This window comes from Nomascus leucogenys, chromosome 13 (assembly GCF_006542625.1).
Source record: "Nomascus leucogenys isolate Asia chromosome 13, Asia_NLE_v1, whole genome shotgun sequence".
In the NCBI taxonomy this organism is placed as follows: Eukaryota; Metazoa; Chordata; class Mammalia; order Primates; family Hylobatidae; genus Nomascus; species Nomascus leucogenys.
This window is the reverse complement of record NC_044393.1, coordinates 105,396,795-105,414,931: the sequence shown is the minus strand read 5'-3', so window position 1 is coordinate 105,414,931 and position 18,137 is coordinate 105,396,795. Positions and strand designations below refer to the sequence as shown.

Here is an 18,137-nt window from a genome sequence, read left to right as displayed (position 1 = left end):
CTCCATCATTTTTTTTTATAGAGAAGGCAATCCTAGGGCCCCACTCACCAGGCTGGCCAGAACTTCCCATTCTCCTGGATAAAAGGATAGTCAGTGAGTTCATTAAAGGCAGATGCAGATTTCTGTCGCTTGCAATCAAGAGGCCTGACCAGACAGTATGTATGAAGCTGCCCTATTACTTTGAAAACACAATACTTAACAATGAATCTCTTCCACTTTCTCTATTACACCTTTGTGAAATAGACTGGTATTTTATTTTTTCCTTTCATAAGGCCCATTTAGAATCATCTAGAATGAAAAGATAACCTTTGTTTTTTCTTTTGAGACAAGAGTCTCACTCTGTCACCCAGGCTGGAGAGCAGTGATGCAATCTTGGCCCACTGCAACTTCTCCTAGGTTCAAGCGAGTCTCATGCCTTAGCCTCCCAAGTAGCTCGGATTACGGGTGCCCGCCACCACGCCCAGCTAATTTTTATATTTTTTTAGTAGGGACGGGGTTTCGCCATGTTGGCCAGGCTGGTCTCGAACTCTTGGCCTCAAGTGATCCACCAGCCTCAGCCTCCCAAAGCGCTGGGATTATACACGTGAGCCACCACCCTCGGCAAAGATGGCCTCTTAAGTGTAGCTAGTTATAAATATGCCACACAGCCTTTTCTTTGCCTATTATTTTTAAGCAGTTTCTTCTTTGACATTAACATTTCTTTGCCATAAAACGTTATTAAACAATGAAATTACCAACACAAAAGCACTCTGCATAATAAATTAGCACATGTCGTAAGCTGGGACGAAATAATTCTGAACTACTCCGAATATTAGTTAATTTGCCTACACACAGGCTTTCTCTTGAGGTGTTTGGAGCCACCTTGCCCACATTTTCTCAGGAACAAATAAGGTATGAATACTTCCTTCACTATCTGACATGTAGTTTGTCCTAAAATTTTTATTATCAGTTAAGATGTAAAATAACTATACATTATATAATAGGACTGCTGGAAGACTTTATCAAAAGATTCAAAGAAAATTAAGCAATTAAAAAGTGAGGCAATTAATTCCAGAATTAAACTGTACATAAAATATAATCTTAGTACCGTATTTGACTTACAGTCATAATAAAAATTTTTTAAAAAGGAGGAGATGAGGAAGAAATAGCCATATATGTTGATTTTTGCATAGAATAACTTTGAAAACCTATCAAAAGTGGCATTATGCTTACTCCAAGAGTAGAAAGCAAACAATGTGAAGACTGGGGCAGGAGACATTTTCCGCTACGTTGAGATTAATTTATTGCTATCACATCTATGCTTGAGAACTGAATCAACATTCAACCACCCTGGCTGGAGTGCAGTGGCAGGATCATAGCTCACTGCAGCCTTGAATACCTGGGCTCAAACGATCCTCCTGCCTCAGTCTCCTAAGTAGCTGGACTACAGCAGCACGTTACCGCAGCCAACTAATTTATTTTTTGCTTTGTTTTATAGGTGGGGTCTGGTATTTTGGCCAGGCTGGTCTCAAACTCCTGGCCTGAAGGGATCCTCCCACCTCAGCTCCCCAAAGTGTTGGTATTACAGGCATGAGCCACTGTGTCCAGCCCACTTTTCTTTTATCCTTCTCCTGGACTGGTCTTAAGACATTTAATTCTATTTCAGGTTTCGGAATCTGCACGAGCAATTTGCTTGATATTTGCTCGAGGGCTAACGTCAAATATGTTCATTTACCTCCAAGCTTTTCACAGATGGCTTCTGAAGCAAGACGGTGTAGCTACACCATGTCGTGACTGATGACTAAGATTGAGGACCTCACTCAAAGGCAATAGGTGCTCTGGAGAGACACCAATCGACATCTCACAGCACCTGCCTGTCTGTGCTCCTTGGTGATCTTGCAATCTACAAGATTAGAGTATGTGAGGCCAGGACATCTTGTTACAGAAAGCAAGCCCGATTATCTGCCTTTGTACTATTCTGATTCTTTTTTTCAACAACTTCAGAAAGCAAGCCTGGAAAGAGCCTGCACTTAACTAAGTCCAGAATGGGTAGATTCAATGGCTTTCACTGCCTCTCTAGAATGGCTCTCAGTTCTTTCTCTGCACTTTCTCGGTTTACAGAAAGTTTTCCACCTTAGCTCAACTCCGGAGGCAATGCTGGGTTTTAAAGCCAAACACTAGAGGAGTAATCATGTATTCCTTTGTCCGCTGTAATTAATTCATGTAGGATCATTCTAGTAGGGATGGTTTGTAGCGAGGAAGACTTAATTTTTCACTGTATACTCCCCTTTTCGTGCGATTTGAAATTTTTAACACAGATAAACAAAAATTTCCAAAAATAAATAATACATTTAACCTGGCTGGATGTGGTGGTTCATGCCTGTAATCCCAGCACTTTGGGATGTCGAGGCAGGTGGATCACTTGAGGTCAGGAGTACAGACCAGCCTGGCCAACATGGTGAAACCTGACTCTACTAAAAATACAAAAAAAATTAAGCTAGGGGTGGTGGCACAAGCTTGTAATCCCAGTTACTCAGGGGGCTTGGGTAGGAGAATCGCTTGAACCCAGGAGGTGAGGTTGCAGTGAGCTGAGATCGCACCACTACACTCCAGCCTGGGCGACAGAGTGAGCAAGACTCCATCTCAAAAAGGAAAAAAAAAAAAAGACAAATAGCGTATTTAACATGGGCCAGGCACGGTGCTCACGCCTGTAATCCCAGCACTATGGGAGGCCAAGGCAGGTGGATCACCTGAGGCCAGGAGTTCAAGACCAGCCTGCCCAACATGGCGACATCCCATCTTTACTAAAAATACAAAAATTAGCTGGGCGTGGTGGTACACGTCTGTAATCCCAGCTACTTGGGATGCTGAGGCAGGAGAATCGCTTGAACCCGTGAGGCGGAGGTTACAGTGAGCCGAGATCGTGCCACTGCATTCCAGCCTGGGTGACACGTCTGTCTCAAAAAAAAAAAAAAAAAAAAATATATATATATATATAAATATATATATATATATAAAGTATATAACCCAACAATTATATACAAATCTCTTAATATTCCCTGAAAAAAAGGACAGTAACAAGTTCCATTTTTAAAAAAATTATTCTTCTATGCATCTAGATGTATTTTCCACCATTAATACACACTGTTCCTCAGCACTGATAAGATCAAAAGCCTACAAAATTTTAGAGAACTACGATTACATTTGGGATTTTTTTGTAAAATATGAGACCCTAAGGCTGGGCGTGGTGGCTTATGCCTATAATTGTAGCACTTTGGGAGGCTGAGGTGGGAGGATCACTTGAGGCCAGGAGTTGGAGGCTAGCCTGGCCAACATGGTGAAACCCTGTCTCTACTAAAAATACAAAAATTAGCCAGGCATGTTGGTAACATGCCTGTAATTCCAGCTACTTAGGTGGCTGAGACACGAGAATTGCTTGAGCCCGGGAGGCGAAGGTTGCAGTGAGCCAAGAATGCACCACTGCACTCCAGCCTAGGTGACAAAGCAAGGCTCTACTCCCTCAGTGCCCCCCACAAAAAGAGACCCCAAATCATGTACAGTGGCTCACGCCTATAATTCCAGCACTTTGAGAGGCCAGGGAGGGAAAATCACTTGAGGCTAGGAGTTCGCGACCAGCCTGGGCAACACAGCAAGACCTCATCTCTAAAAAAAAAAAAAAAATTAGCCTTAACATTAACAAGGTGTACACACACCTGTAGTCCCAGCTACCTGGGAGGCTGAGGTGGGAGGACTGCTTAAGCCTGGGAATTCAAGGCAACAGAGCAAGACTCCATCTCTAATATAATAACAATAAAACGTAAACACTGAGACCCTGTATTTTAGAGTTTGCAGGTAATCATGATGTGGTATTCAGGGTGCACGTCCCACTGACAGAGGCGTGCTGGCAACTGCTGAGGCTGTGTCAGGGTACATGATAGGTGGGCAAAATATTCTGCTTTTTAAATGCTTAAGGTTTCCCACTGTAAAAAATATGAAAAAGCCTATTTTTGGATACACATTTTTATGTGTATCAAATTTTAAGAGGTAAAAACACACCACCACAAAGGTAACCTCTCACAGCTAGCTGAGAAGTTCGCAAAGCCTGGACGCAGTGGAGAGCTGTTTAACTTTCTGATGAGATGCCATTTGCACTTTAAACAAAAAAGTAGAACATGTGTAAACGAGGACAAGTGAAAATGTAGTTAACACTCACCAAACGTTTTGAGTCTTCACTTTGTTTGTAAAAAAACAGAAGCTGCCTTACCAAAAGGGTAAGGTTGGGGCCATTAGCAATGGGAAAAGCGCCCCCGGACTGTGACAAGGTAGCACAGCGATCAAACGCACTTCTTTGGATGGAATACTGGAAGAAAAACAAAACAAAATGACCCATAAGTACAGTATTTGGACACACAATTCTTATGATGTAAACATACGTTGCCGTGTTTACAGGAATGGTGGCAACTGACAACGAAAACGCCATTATTGGTCCTTGCTCACAGTTGAGTTGTAGGAAAAAAAATGGTTAAAAAAAAAAAAAAAGCCAGGCATGGTGGCTCATGCCTTTAATCCCAGCACTTCGGGGGGCCAAGGCAGGTGGATCACCTGAGGTCAGGAGTTCAAGACCAGCCTGCCCAACATGGCGAAACCCCGTCTCTACTAAAAATATAAAAGCTAGGCGGGGCACGGTGGCTCATGCCTGTAATCCCAGCACTTTGGGAGGCCGAGGTGAGTGGATCACCTGAGGTCGGGAGTTCCAGACCAGCCGGCCAACGTGGTAAAACCCCATCTCTACTAAAAATACAAAAACATTTAGCCAGCTGTGGTGGTATGCACCTGTAGTCCCAGCTACTCAGGAGGCTGAGGCAGGAGAATCGCTTGAACCTGGGGGCAGAGCTTGCAGTGAGCCAAGATCGTGCAACTGCACTCCAGCCTGTGTGACAGAGCAAGACTCTCTCAAAAAACAAAAAACAAAACAAAACAAAAACAGGCCAGGCGCAGTGGCTTATGCTTGTAATCCCAGCACTTTGGGAGGCCAAGGCAGGCGAATCATTTGAGGTCAGGAGTTCGAGACCAGCCTGGCCAACATGGCGAAACACCGACTCTACTAAAAATACAAAAATCAGCTGGGCGTGGTGGCACGTGCCTGTAATCCCAGCTACTTGGGAGGCTGAGGCAGTAGAATTGCTTGAACCCAGGAGGTAGAGGTTGCAGTGAGCCGAGATCATGCCACTGCACTCTGGCCTGGGCAACACAGTAAGACTCAGTCTCAATTAAAAAAAAAAAAAGAATCTCTCACGACTTCCTTCTATTTTGATTTTCAACTGTGGTGAGGCCCATGTTTGTATTTTATTACTTAAAAATTGCCTAAAAACTCACCTATCTATAAATCTTCACAATAATTAGAACAAATAAAATTATTTATTGGGAAGAATACTATTGTCAACATTGACTTCAATTAACAAGGTGTACAAAGATACCATATTTAAAATAAGCTCTCCCACGCCCTACTTATCTTCTCATTTTAAAACAAACAAACTTACTTGCTGTTTTCTGTCTCTATAGCCTCGAATAAATGACTGGATAATTATTGCATTTTTCAACCTTCGCCTTTCTTCCTGAAAGGAGGAGTGAGGGAGCAATTGGTCAGAATCCAGTGAAAATGACATTTTGCTAGTAAAGACTTTAAAAACACTAACAGCTATGTCATTCACATACCATAAAATTCATTCTTTAAAAGGTAACACCCACTAAATATGCATTTAATATATTAAGAGCTATGCAACCATCACCACTGATCTTAGAATACCTTCATCACCACAACCAGAAGCCCCGTCTCCATTCGCAGTCACCCCCCCCCCCACCCCACCCCCGTTTCCTGCCGTTCCTTCCCTTGCCCCTGGCAATCACTCATCTACTTCTATGCTATGGATTTGCTTATTCTGGACAGTTCATATAATGGAATCATACAATATGCTGTGTCTGGTTTTCTTCACTTAGCATGTTTTCAAGATCCACCTATGTTAGTTACAGCATATGTGAGGACTTCATTCCTTTCTAAGGCTAAGTAAGAGTAATGTTCCATTGTATGCACGGACCACATTGAATTCATCCATTCATCTGCTGATGGATATCTGGGCTGCTCCCACTTTGGTCTATTATGAATTAAGGCTGCTATGAACATTCATATGTAAGTTTTGTTGTGGATACAGGTTTTCATTTCTCTTGAGCATAAACCTAGAAGTAGAGTTATCACTGAGGAATTGCCACACTGTTTTCCAAAATGGCAACACCATTTTATAATCCCACCAGCATAGTAGGACTTTTTTTTTTTTTTTTTTGAGATGGAGTCTTGCTCTGCTCACGTCATCTCGGCTCACTGCAAGCTCCGCCTCCTGAGTTCACACCATTCTCCTGCCTCAGCCTCCCAAGTAGCTGAGACTACAGGCACCTGCCACCACACCCAGCTAATTTTTTGTATATTTAGTAGAGACGGGGTTTCACCGTGTTAGCCGGGATGGTCTCGATCTCCTGACCTCGTGATCCTCCGGCCTTGGCCTCCCAAAATGCTGAGATTACAGGCGTGAGCCACCGTGCCCAGCTAGCAGGACTTTTTAAAGTTTTAAATATTAAAGGAATACAACCAGACAACACCAGCATCTATTTTAAAGGTTACTTTCTTGTTTCAAGAGAAAATTCCAGTTTTCATTGACTTGAGAGTATCTTTAAAATCTTCAGCGACCTGGCAAAAATATGTATTCTTCATCATTGTGATGACCAGTGCTACCACTGTTGGACAGCCTACTACTATGTGCCAGCCCTATGAGAGGCACTTTAGGCCGGGCGTGGTGGCTCACGCCTGTACTCCCAGCACTTTAGGAGGCCGAGGCAGGAGGATCACAAGGTCAGGAGATCGAGACCATCCTGGTTAAAATGGTCAAACCCCGCCTCTACTAAAAATACAAAAAATTAGCCAGGCATGGTGGCAGGTGCCTATAGTCCCAGCTACTTGGGAGGCGGAGGCAGGAGAATGGCGTGAATCCGGGAGGCGGAGCTTGCAGTGAGCCGAGATCGCGCCACTGCATTCCAGCCTGGGTGACAGAGTGAGATTCCGTCTCCAAAAAAAAAAAAAAAAAAAAGAGAGAGGCATTTTATATCCAAATGCACAGTCATCTTACACGTGAGCATCACTTCCAGTTTAAAGATGCAGAAACTGAGACTGCTATAAAGATTAAGCAACACCCAAAGATGTAAGGCAGAATTCAAACTCGGGTACGATAATAAAGCCTGTACTCCATCTCACCATACTACATTGTTTCATGTCTTCTATGAAGGGCCTCTACAAAGCTGAGACTAACACACACACTGTGGGATTCAACAACACCATCAAGTCATGTAGATGTACTTCCTGGGCTTGAAATGGTTATAAAAAAATCCTGTGAGGTCAGGCATGGTGGCTCACGCCTGGAAACCCAGCACTTTGGAAGGCCGAGGTGGGCGGATCACTTGAGGTCAGGAGTCCCAGACCAGCCTGGCCAACATGGTGAAACTCCGTCTCTACTAAAAAAACAAAAATTAGCTGGGCATGGTGATGCACGCCTGTGATCCCAGCTACTTGGGGGGTTGAGGCAGGAGAACAACTTGAAGCCGGGGGGTGGAAGTTGCAGTGAGCCAAGATCACTCCAGCCTGGGTGACAGAGCGAGACTTTGTCTCAAAAACAACAACAACAACCAGGAAAAAGCGACTTTCACCAGATGCACATGGCAATGTAAGGACACTGGAAACATGAAAAAACAAGGAAATACGACATCTCTAAAGGAATACAATAATTCTCCAGCAATAGATTTTAATCAAATAGAAATTTTGGGCCGAGCGCGGTGGCTCACGCCCGTAATCCCAGCACTTTGGGAGGCTGAGGCGAGAGGATCACCTGAGGTCAGGAGTTCGAGACCAGCCTGATCAACATGGAGAAACCCTGTCTGTACCAAAAATACAAAATTAGCCGGACGTGGTGGCAGGCGCCTGTAATCCCAGCTACTCGGGAGGCTGAGGCAGGAGAATCGCTTGAACCCGGGAGGTGGAGGTTGCAGTGAGCCGAGATTGCGCCACCGCACTCCAGCCTGGGCAGCAAAAGCGAAACTTCGTCACAAAACAAAACAAAACAAAACAAAATCGTCGGCCAGGTGCAGTGGCTCACACCTGTAATCCCAGCACTTTGGGAAGCCGAGGTGGGTGGATCAGCTGAGGTCAGGAGTTCGAGACCAGCCTGGCCAACATGGTGAAACCCCGTCTCTACTAAAAAAACAAAAATTAGCTGGGTATGGTGGCATGTGCCTGTAATCCCAGCTACTCAGGAGGCTGAGGAGGAGAATCACTTGAACACAAGAGGCAGATGTTACAGTGAGCCGAGATCGTGCCAGTGCACTCCAGCCTGGGTGACAGAGGGAGACTCCATCTCAAAAAAAAAAAAAAAAGAAAAGAAAAGAAAATTTGAAAATCTCAAATAATTCAAAATATTGATTTTTATTTTTTTATTTTTTATTTATTTATTTTTTTGAGACGGAGTTTCACTCCAGGCTGGAGTGCAATGGCACGATCTCAGCTCACCGCAACCTCCACCTCCCGAGTTCAAGCAATTCTCCTGCCTCAGGCTCCCGAGTAGCTGGGATTACAGGCATGCGCTAGCATGCCCGGGTAATTTTGTATTTTTAGTAGAGATGGGGTTTCTTCATATTGGTCAGGCTGGTCTCGAACTCCCGACCTCAGGTGATCGGCCCGCCTCGGCCTCCCAAAGTGCTGAGAATACAGGCGTGAGCCATCGCGCCCAGCCCTCAAAATACTGATTTTAAAGCTCAGTGAGATACAGGGGAATTCTGAAAAATACAAAGAAGCCAGAAAAATAATTCAGGATGTAAATGAGCAACTTACCAAAGAGACAGGTATTTTTAAAAAGAATCAACTAGAAATTCTGGAAGTGAAGAATTCATTTAAAGAAATACAAAATACATCTGAAAGCTTCAAGACAGACTAATCAGGCAAAAGAAAGAATCTCAGAACTTGAAGATAGGTCTTTTGAAATAATCCAGCCAGACAAAAATACAGAAAATAGAATGAGCAAAGCATTCATGACATTTGGGATAACATAAAGCAATAAAATATTCAAAGTATTGGTAACACCAAGGTCAAAGAGTCAAAGAAAGGATTAGGAAACCTACTTAATGAAATAATAGATTGAAACTTCCTGTCTCACAAGAAATTTAGACACTCACATACAGCAGGCTCAACGATCTCCAAGCAAATAATCAGACTATCTAAAGTCAAAGACAAAGACTGAATTCTAAAAGCATCAAAAAAAAGCAGCTAGTCACCTATAAAGGAAACCCCATCAGATTAAAAATCAAGAGGACAAACAACAGAAACAAACCCCAAAGAAGATCCAATTACTGGAGTTTAAACATTGTCTTAAAAAAATCTATAATTATGTTCAAGAAATTAAAAGAAAACTAAAGACTATATAAAAGAATGAAAGAAAGTTCTAGAACTGAAATAACAAAAACTGAAATTACGAAGTCAATGGATGTATTTAACAATTAGGCGGCAGGGTGGCTCACGCCTGTAATCCCAGCACTTTGGGAGGCTGAGACAGGCGGATCACTTGAGGTTAGGAGTTCCAGACTAGCCTGCCCAACATGGCAAAACCCCATCTCTACTAAAAATACAAAAAATTAGCTGGGTGCGGTGGCATGCGCCTGTAGTCCCAGCTACTCGGGAGGCTGAGGCAGGAGAATCGCTTGAACCTGGAAGGCGGAGGTTGCAGTGAGCTGAGATCGCGCCACTGCAGTCCAGCCTGGTTGACACAGTGAGACTCCATCTCAAAAAAAAAAAAAAAAAAAAAAAAGTCAATGCTAAAGAGATCAGCTGTAAATCAGAAGTTAGGTCAGGTGAAAATATCCAAACTGAAGCAGAGATATTCAAAAGGATAAACACACAGAAAAGCACATGAGGGAAATATGGGAAACGATGCAAAGGTCAAATACATTTACAGTTTGCATCCAAGTAGGAGAGGAGGAGAAGAATGAAGCAAAAGCACTAATGGAAGAGAGAATGGCCGAGAATTTTCCATAAAACAAGATTAAAAACACCAACCAACAAATAACTTTCTTGGTTGAGCAGTGCCCTCCCCGGGACATTTGGTAGTTTCTGGTGACATTTTTGGTTGTCACAACTGAGGCAACGGAGTGCTACTGGCATTTAGTGGGTAGAGGCCATGGGTGTTGCTAAACATCCTCCAATGTACAGAGCAGTTCCCCCCAACAAAGAATTACCTGTTCAAAAATGTCAGTGCCAAGGTTGGAAAATCCTGCCTAAAACTCTTTTCCCTGTAACTACCTCAGAGAGCCCTTCCCCTAACCACCATCTCTAATATAGGCCCTTCCAGTTGTAATCACATTACTCTGTTGCCCTCATAGGTTTTGTCAGCACCTCAGCATCCTGGTTCACGGCTCTGTTCTACCACTGAGCAGGAACCCTGTCTGTCTTATTCACTATCTGTACACCCAGCAAGCAGAGCAATACCTAGTACATACATAGTAAGTTCTCAACTAATATTTGTTAGAGGCCTAAATGAATTGTTAAAATAACAAAACAAAAAACTCTACCTGAAAAGGCAGGTCATAAGATAGTACAATTGCTGATTAATCAACAAAATAAAGCTATTTAAAGAAACTATCATAAGATATAGGATAAACAATAAAAATGTCATTAGTGTCTTTCTTTTACCTTCTTCACAAACAGTTAAGACACACGTCTAACAGTGAGCTTTCTCCTTTTGCTTCATGAAACATCAACATCGTAAGCCAGACAAGGCAGTTCACGCCTGTAATCCCAACACTTTGGGAAAATAAGGAAGGCGACTGCATGAGGCCATAGTTTGAAATCAGCCTCGGCAGCAAAGCAAGACCCCATCTATGTAAAAATTAGCTGGGCACGGTGGCATGCACCTGTAGTCCCAGCTACAGGAGGCTAGAGCAGGAAGATCACCTGAGCCCAGGAGGTCAAGGCTACAGTGAGCTATGATCTTGCCACTGCACTCCAGCCTGGGTCACAGAGCAAGACTCAATATCTTAAAAAAAAAGAGAAGAAAAAGAAATATGAACATTACATTTATAATATGGCTTTCTAGATCTTCTGGAAACCATATCATTATGTAAGTCAACCAAAAGCCCATGTTCCTTCTCCAGTCTGGAAACTGCCCTTTTAGTCCATCTCTTTCTACACTGGCTCCAGAATAAATGTTTCTAAAGCGAAACACACACACATTCTGTCATATATAAAAAATACATAGACACATACATATATACAGTAAAACCAAGGCGTGTTTAAATGCTGTAGAAAAAATGCTTATCTACGGAGTATTACAAAACTGTTTTTACCTCTCTCTTTCTTCTTTCTTCCTGAGTACGATGTAAAAGAGAAGCCTTTTCCTCCTACACCCAAACAGAGAAAAAAGGAGGTAAGGTTATAATTTCAATTTTAAAACTCCCATACAAAAATTATAGAATGTTTTCACCCAAAAAAAGATTCTAAAGATCATCCAAACAAGCTGTCTTGACTTACTCAGATGAGCGAATCTGAGGCACAAGAAGTTAAATGGTTTCCCAGAGGTCACTAGATATAATACAAGCTAGTACTTCAGTAGTGTTTTTAAGCATAAAATCTGATTTCTTCACATATACAAATGAGTACAGGTAAAATTGGGGAAAATGTGAGTAAGACTGGTGCTCCGTACCAATGTCAGAGTTCCGGCTGCGACATCTTACTAGCTTTGTAAAATATTACCCCAGAGGAAACTGGGCAATGTGGACAGGGGTCTCTGGGTATCATTTCTTCTCTTTTTTTTTTTTTTTTTTTTTTTTGAGACAGAGTCTCTCTCTGTCGCCCAGGCTGGAGTGCAGTGGCGTGATCTCGGCTCACTGCAAGCTCTGCCTCCCGGGTTCACGCCATTCTCCTGCCTCAGCCTCCCGAGTAGCTGGGACTACAGGCGCCCACCACCACGTCCAGCTAATTTTTGTATTTTTAATAGAGACAAGGTTTTGCCATGTTGGCCAGGCTGGTCTCGATCTCCTGACCTCATGATCCACCCACCTCGGCCTCCCAAAGTGTTGGGATTACAGGCGTGAGCCACCACGCCCAGCCATCTCTGGGTATCATTTCTAACAGTTGCATATGAATCTACAATTATCTCAATAAAAATTTCAATGAAGAAATCAATTTCTTTGATGAAATTTTTTTTTCATAAGTGAAACTAAGTTTTGAACAAAATCACTTGGTTTGTAGAAGGAAGTGAAAGAATAAAAGGAAAACTTCAAATAAATGAAAAATACTTAAAGAGAACCCTCTTCTCCCCCACAGATTGTTCCAGTCTTTAGTGTATGGATATTTTATTTTTGTAAATTTCATCCAAAATAAAATTAAAGGTCCAGGCTGGGCAAGATGGCTCATGCCTATAATCCCTGCACTTTGGGAAGCCAAGGCGGGAGAATCACTTGAGCCCAGGAGTTTGAGACCCTGCCTCTACAAAAACTTTTTTAAAATAGTTGGGTGCAGCAGCATGTGCCTGTAGTCCCTCAGGGGGCTGAGGTGGGAGGATCACTTAGGCCCAGGAGGACAAGGCTGCAGTGAGCCAGGACTGAGCTACCACTCTCTAGCCTGAGTGACAAAGCAAGATCCTGTCTCAAAAAAAAAAAAAAAAGTTCAAGGTTGGAGACACTATATATGAATCATTACAAAAAAATAAATTCAGGCCAGGCACAGTGGCTCACGCCTGTAATCCCAGCACTTTGGGAGGCCGAGGCAGGCAGATCATGAGGTCAGGAGTTCGAGACCAGCCTGGCCAGCATAGTGAAACCCCGTCTCTACTAAAAATACAAAAATTAGCTGGGCATGGTGGCACATGCCTGTAGTCCCAGCTACTCGAGAGGCTGAGGGAGAAGAATCACTTGAACCCAGGAGGTGGAGCTTGCAGTGAGCCGAGATCACACCACTGCACTCCAGCCTGGGCAACAGAGCAAGACCCCGTCTCAAAAAAGAAAAAAAATTACGTATCTTAAGAGAGACACTTAATCAGAACAGTGTCAGAGAGTAGTTAAGCCAACTTAAAATTATACACTGATATGTGAACTAACAATATTCGAATCAAAGTTTCTATCCTTTTTTTAAACTGAGACAAGTCTTGCTCTGTCACCCAGGCTGGAGTGTAGTGGCGATCTTGGCTCACTGCAACCTCTGCCTCCCGGTTTCAAGCAATTCTCATGCCTCAGCCTCCCGAGTAACTGGTACTACAGGTGCACACCACCACACCTGGCTAACTTGTATGTTTAGTAGAGACGGGTTTTTGCCACACTGACCAGGCTGGTCTCGAACTCCTGGCCTCAACTGATCTGCCCGCCTTGGCCTCCCGAACTGCTGGGATTACAGACATGAGCCACCATGCTCGGCCTAGAATCAAGTTTCTAATTGTCAAAATGTAAAGCCAGGCCCGGCGCAGTGGCTCATGCCTATAATCCGAGCACTTAGGAAGGCTGTGGAGGGCAGATCACTTGAGCTCAGGTGTACGAGACCAGCCTGGGCCACATGGTGAAACCCCATTTCCACAAAAAATACAAAACAAATTAGCAAGGCATGGTGGCGCATGCCTGTAGTCCCAGCTACTTGGGGGTTGAGGCAGAAAGATCACTTGAACTGGAGAAGCTGAGGCTGAGGCTGCAGTGAGCCGAGATTGTGCCACTGTACTCTTGCTGGAGTCACAAAGCGAGATCCTGTCTCAAAAAAAAAAAAAAAAAAAAAAGTAAAGTCAAAGAAATTAATCCTCCAGATACTTTCTATCATAGAAAATTTCACATAAAAAACCTTTACCACACGTCCAACAGCAGAAAAAATACTGTTTTAAACTTAATTAAAATGACTCATGATTGTTTACTTAATATTCTTTAATTTTTAAAATTTTTAAAAACTAATTTTAGACAAAGAAAAGCTACAAAAATGATCCAAGTTCCCTTATCCCATACATCTTACTCACTTCTACATTCAGTAGATACAATTATCAATAGCAAATTAACACTGATACAATAACATTAACTAATCTACAAACTTAATTAGAAATCCACCAATTTTCCCACTAATGCTGTTTATCTGTTCTAGAATTCTATCCAGGACGCCACATTATATTTAGGTACTATTTCTTCTTAATCTTCCTCCAATCTATAGAGTTCTTACCTTCATCTTTCATGTCCTGGATGCTGTCCCTCAATTTGGGTTTTTCCAATACTCTCATGATTACAGTAAGGTTACGCAATAAGGACAGCATTAGATTTTAATCCATAGGATTATATGCACATATACGAATCATGGACTCAATGCTTACATAAATAACCAAATCAATAAACAAGGGGAAAGAAAGCTCTTTTCCTCACAGAATCCAGTTTAAAAATGTAGAAGGAAAGAGAAAAACAGAAAACACAAAAACACTGCAGACAAGATCTACTAACGTATGCTAAAATTAGTGGGCAAAAGTTTGAGGAGAAACAGGATTTGCCTAGTCTCAAAGTATCTCTCAAGATATAGATCAATTAACAAGGGAAAGACAGAAAATTCAGAGGGGAGAAATTTTGCAGACACCAACTAAGACATCAACTGGCTCAGTAATAAAACATAACGGCATAATGAACTACTGCTTGGTACCATATAAACGATACAATCAACTACTGTATTAGTCTTGCCAAAAAGACTCTTTTTAACCTAAACGTATTTATCTCAAGGGGAAATCTTTCATCACTAAACAGAAAAACAACATCACTGGTCACAAACAGAAGGCACCCCCCCAAATTAAATACAATGAAAACTATTTTTAAAGTTAAATTTCAAAGTGGCTGCTGCAGTGGCTCACGCCTGTAATCCCAGTACTTTGGGAGGCCAAGGCCGGCAGATCACCTGAGGTCAGGAGTTCGAGACTAGCCTGACCTACATGGCGAAACCCCGTCTCTACTAAAAATACAAAAATCAGCTGGGCGTGGTGGCACGCACCTGTAGTCTCAGCTACTTGGAGGCCTGAGGCAGGAGAATTACTTGAACCTGGGAGGCAGAGGTTGCACTGAGCCAAGATCATGCCACCGCACACTCCAGCCTTGGTGATAGAACGAGACTCCATCTCAAAAAAAAAAGAAAAAAAAAAGTAACTACGGAATTATATAAAAATCTAACAAGTTTATTTATAAAAAGCCCTATCTGAAACTTGATTCCTCAAGGTAAAATAAACTGTTTATAATCACAATAAAAGAATACGAGACGCTATGCTGCTTAGTTTAAGAGGAAGATTAGGCTCTATTAGACAGTTTAATTTTTAAATTTTGATATTAACCGAAGAATTCTAATTTACATGTCTGTAATTAGATCAGGCAGGCAAATGGTATTTATTTTTTGGAGACAGAGTCTTGCTCTGGCCCAGGCTGGAGTGCAGTGGGGCGATCTTGGCTCACTGCAACCTCCGCCCCCGGGATTACAGGCATGTGCCAACACACTCGGCTGTTTCTGTATTTTTAGTAGAGACAAGGTTTCACCATGTTGGTCAGGCTGGTCTCAAACTCCTGACCTCAAATGATCCACCCATCTCAGCCTCCCAAAGTGCTGGTATTACTGGCGTGAGCCATCGCACCCAGCTGCAAATGGTATTTAATCATGCTCTCCGACAGAACTGGATTCTGAAAAGGAATTCCTAACCAAAATGCCATTTTGCTTTAACAAACTTTTGCTTCAAGAAACCATCCACAGTCTGATCTTTTGAATATGTCTTTTTACTTGGGAATATTCACATATTAATAAAACAGGGTAGGGGGAGACTGTCTTTATCCATTCACCATCACCAACTGGTTTAGGAAAACACTCACGGAGACCTTTAATTCTAATTCTGTTTTTTTTTTTTAATCTTTTCTTTTTTCCCACATGCCTGCTGTGTCAAATACTCCTAACTTTGTAAATGCCATATTCAAAATACTTTTTTCAAGTTTTCCACAATTCTTTCCTCCACAATCATGGTGTGTATGCCATGGTGAACGCTTGACTCCACAAAGATGTGACATTACTCTTGAGATAACAGTCAAGGAGAGAGAGACTTTGCTACCTACAAGCTTTCAGGATGAAGGAGAAGTGGGTGCTGGTAGTTACTGCCCACAACTTCACAAGGCTAGAGAATTAAGTCTCCACCTTTCACAAGAGTGATTATTTCACACTCTGTTGATAACGGACTTAATATCCCTGCATACATGAGACTAGTAGGACTGTGTTTTCAATACAAAAAGGGAGCAGACTTTAGTTCTGGTAAAGTTTCTGGTGCTGGAGCACAGTGGACAAATTCTCGTATTAACCCAAGACACTATCTCTGCTTTTACCATTCAATGCACTTGGAGTCTACGTTATCATTTGTCATAAAATCAACAATAGATTTTAAAGCATTTCTTCTAATTGATGAGCTAGAAAAAAAATGTCTCCATGGACTTGTCTATTCAGCTCACGCCTGACAAAGCAAAGGATTAGCTGAGTTCAGAGTATCAGTGGATTAGCTGAGTTCAGAGTATCAGTGGATTAGCTGAGTTCAGAGTATCAGTGGATTAGCTGAGTTCAGAGTATCAGTGGGTTAGCTGAGTTCAGAGTATCAGTGGGTTAGCTGAGTTCAGAGTATCAGTGGGTTAGCTGAGTTCAGAGTATCAGTGGATTAGCTGAGTTCAGAGTATCAGTGGGTTAGCTGAGTTCAGAGTATCAGTGGGTTAGCTGAGTTCAGAGTATCAGTGGATTAGCTGTGTTCAGAGTATCAGTGGGTTAGCTGAGTTCAGAGTATCAGTGGGCTCATCGGTCTCTAGTGAACAGAACCAAGTCTGTCTTCCCCAGGAAAATAACAGCTGCTCAATGTATTTGTCCCTATCTAAAAATGGACAGTGAGCTAAATCATCAGACAAAGGAATCTTGTCCATTATTTTATTTGCTTTGTGACTAATCATCACTTTTAATCACAGCTTTGGCAGCAGCTTCCTATTTGGCCAATTAGCAGCTCTAGCCTTTGTGATTAAACACAACGCACAGATGCAGTGTTCTCTACATCGGTCCTGCCACTCTGTGCATCTACTTTCAACCTGTTTGTTCCCAAAAGTTTAACAGAGGTTTTGGGTGCTATGGCTTATGGTTTCAAAATAAAGTATGAGTGCATGGTTTCACACTGGAATTTGGCATGTAATAGAATAGGTTCCCTCTCTTGGCCAGTCAATGAAAAACTGGTTTTCAAAAAGCTTCATTATATTTGTGTTTCCTTTGATTTTCTTCACAGCCTCCAAGTTAAAGCTGACTCTAGGGCCAGGCACAGTGGCTCACACTTGTAATCCCAGCACTTTGGGAGGCTGAGGCAGGAGATCACTGGAAGCCAAGAGTTTGAGACCAGCCTGGGCCATGAAACAAGGCTCTCTTTACAGTAAAAAAAAAAAAAAAAAAAAAGGAAAAAAAGAGTGTAGAGACTGGGTCTCACCATGTTTATATGTATCTCTCTCTCTCTCTCTATATATATATATATCTATATATATAGATAGATAGATAGATAGATATATCTGTTGCCCAGGCTGGAGTGCAGTGGCACGATCTCGGCTCACTGCAACCTCCGCCTCCCAGGTTCAAGCAATTCTCCTGCCTTGGCCTCTGAGTAGCTGGGATTACAGGCTTCCACCACCATGCCTGGCTAATTTTTGTGCTGTTTTTTAAAGTACAGACCAGGTTTCACCACGTTGGCCAGGCTGGTCTCAAACTGTTGACCTCAGGTGATCCACCCACCTTGGCCTCCCAAAGTGCTAGAATTACAGGCATGAGCCACCACCCCCAGCCACCATGTTATATTTTAATGGTCATTTAGGTTGTTTTCAGTTTTTGGCTAATTCAAATAAAACTGCAGTGGATATCCTTGCAAATGTGTCAGTAATGTCTGTAGGTTAAATTTCTCTGTAGGTCAAAGGCTATGTGCATTTTGAATTTTAATGATTATTTCCAAATTGCCCTCCAAGGAGATCATGTCAATGTATGAAAAGTGACTGCTGTCCCTTGTCTTCACCTGCACAGTGTGGCATCTTTT

The 18,137-nt window shown here is 42.4% G+C and overlaps 1 protein-coding gene across 1 annotated transcript in view; it reads right to left on the bottom strand.

The window, feature by feature from the left end:
- UBE3C (ubiquitin protein ligase E3C) overlaps window positions 1-18,137 on the bottom strand; it is a 136,479-nt gene that overhangs the window by 99,641 nt on the left and 18,701 nt on the right. The window contains exons 2-4 of the mRNA XM_030826341.1: window positions 11,410-11,463; window positions 5,520-5,594; window positions 4,193-4,339 (exon numbers count right to left, since the gene is read on the bottom strand). Of these exons, the coding sequence (XP_030682201.1) occupies window positions 4,193-4,339; window positions 5,520-5,594; window positions 11,410-11,463 (276 nt within the window). The remainder of the gene's footprint in view (window positions 1-4,192; window positions 4,340-5,519; window positions 5,595-11,409; window positions 11,464-18,137) is intronic.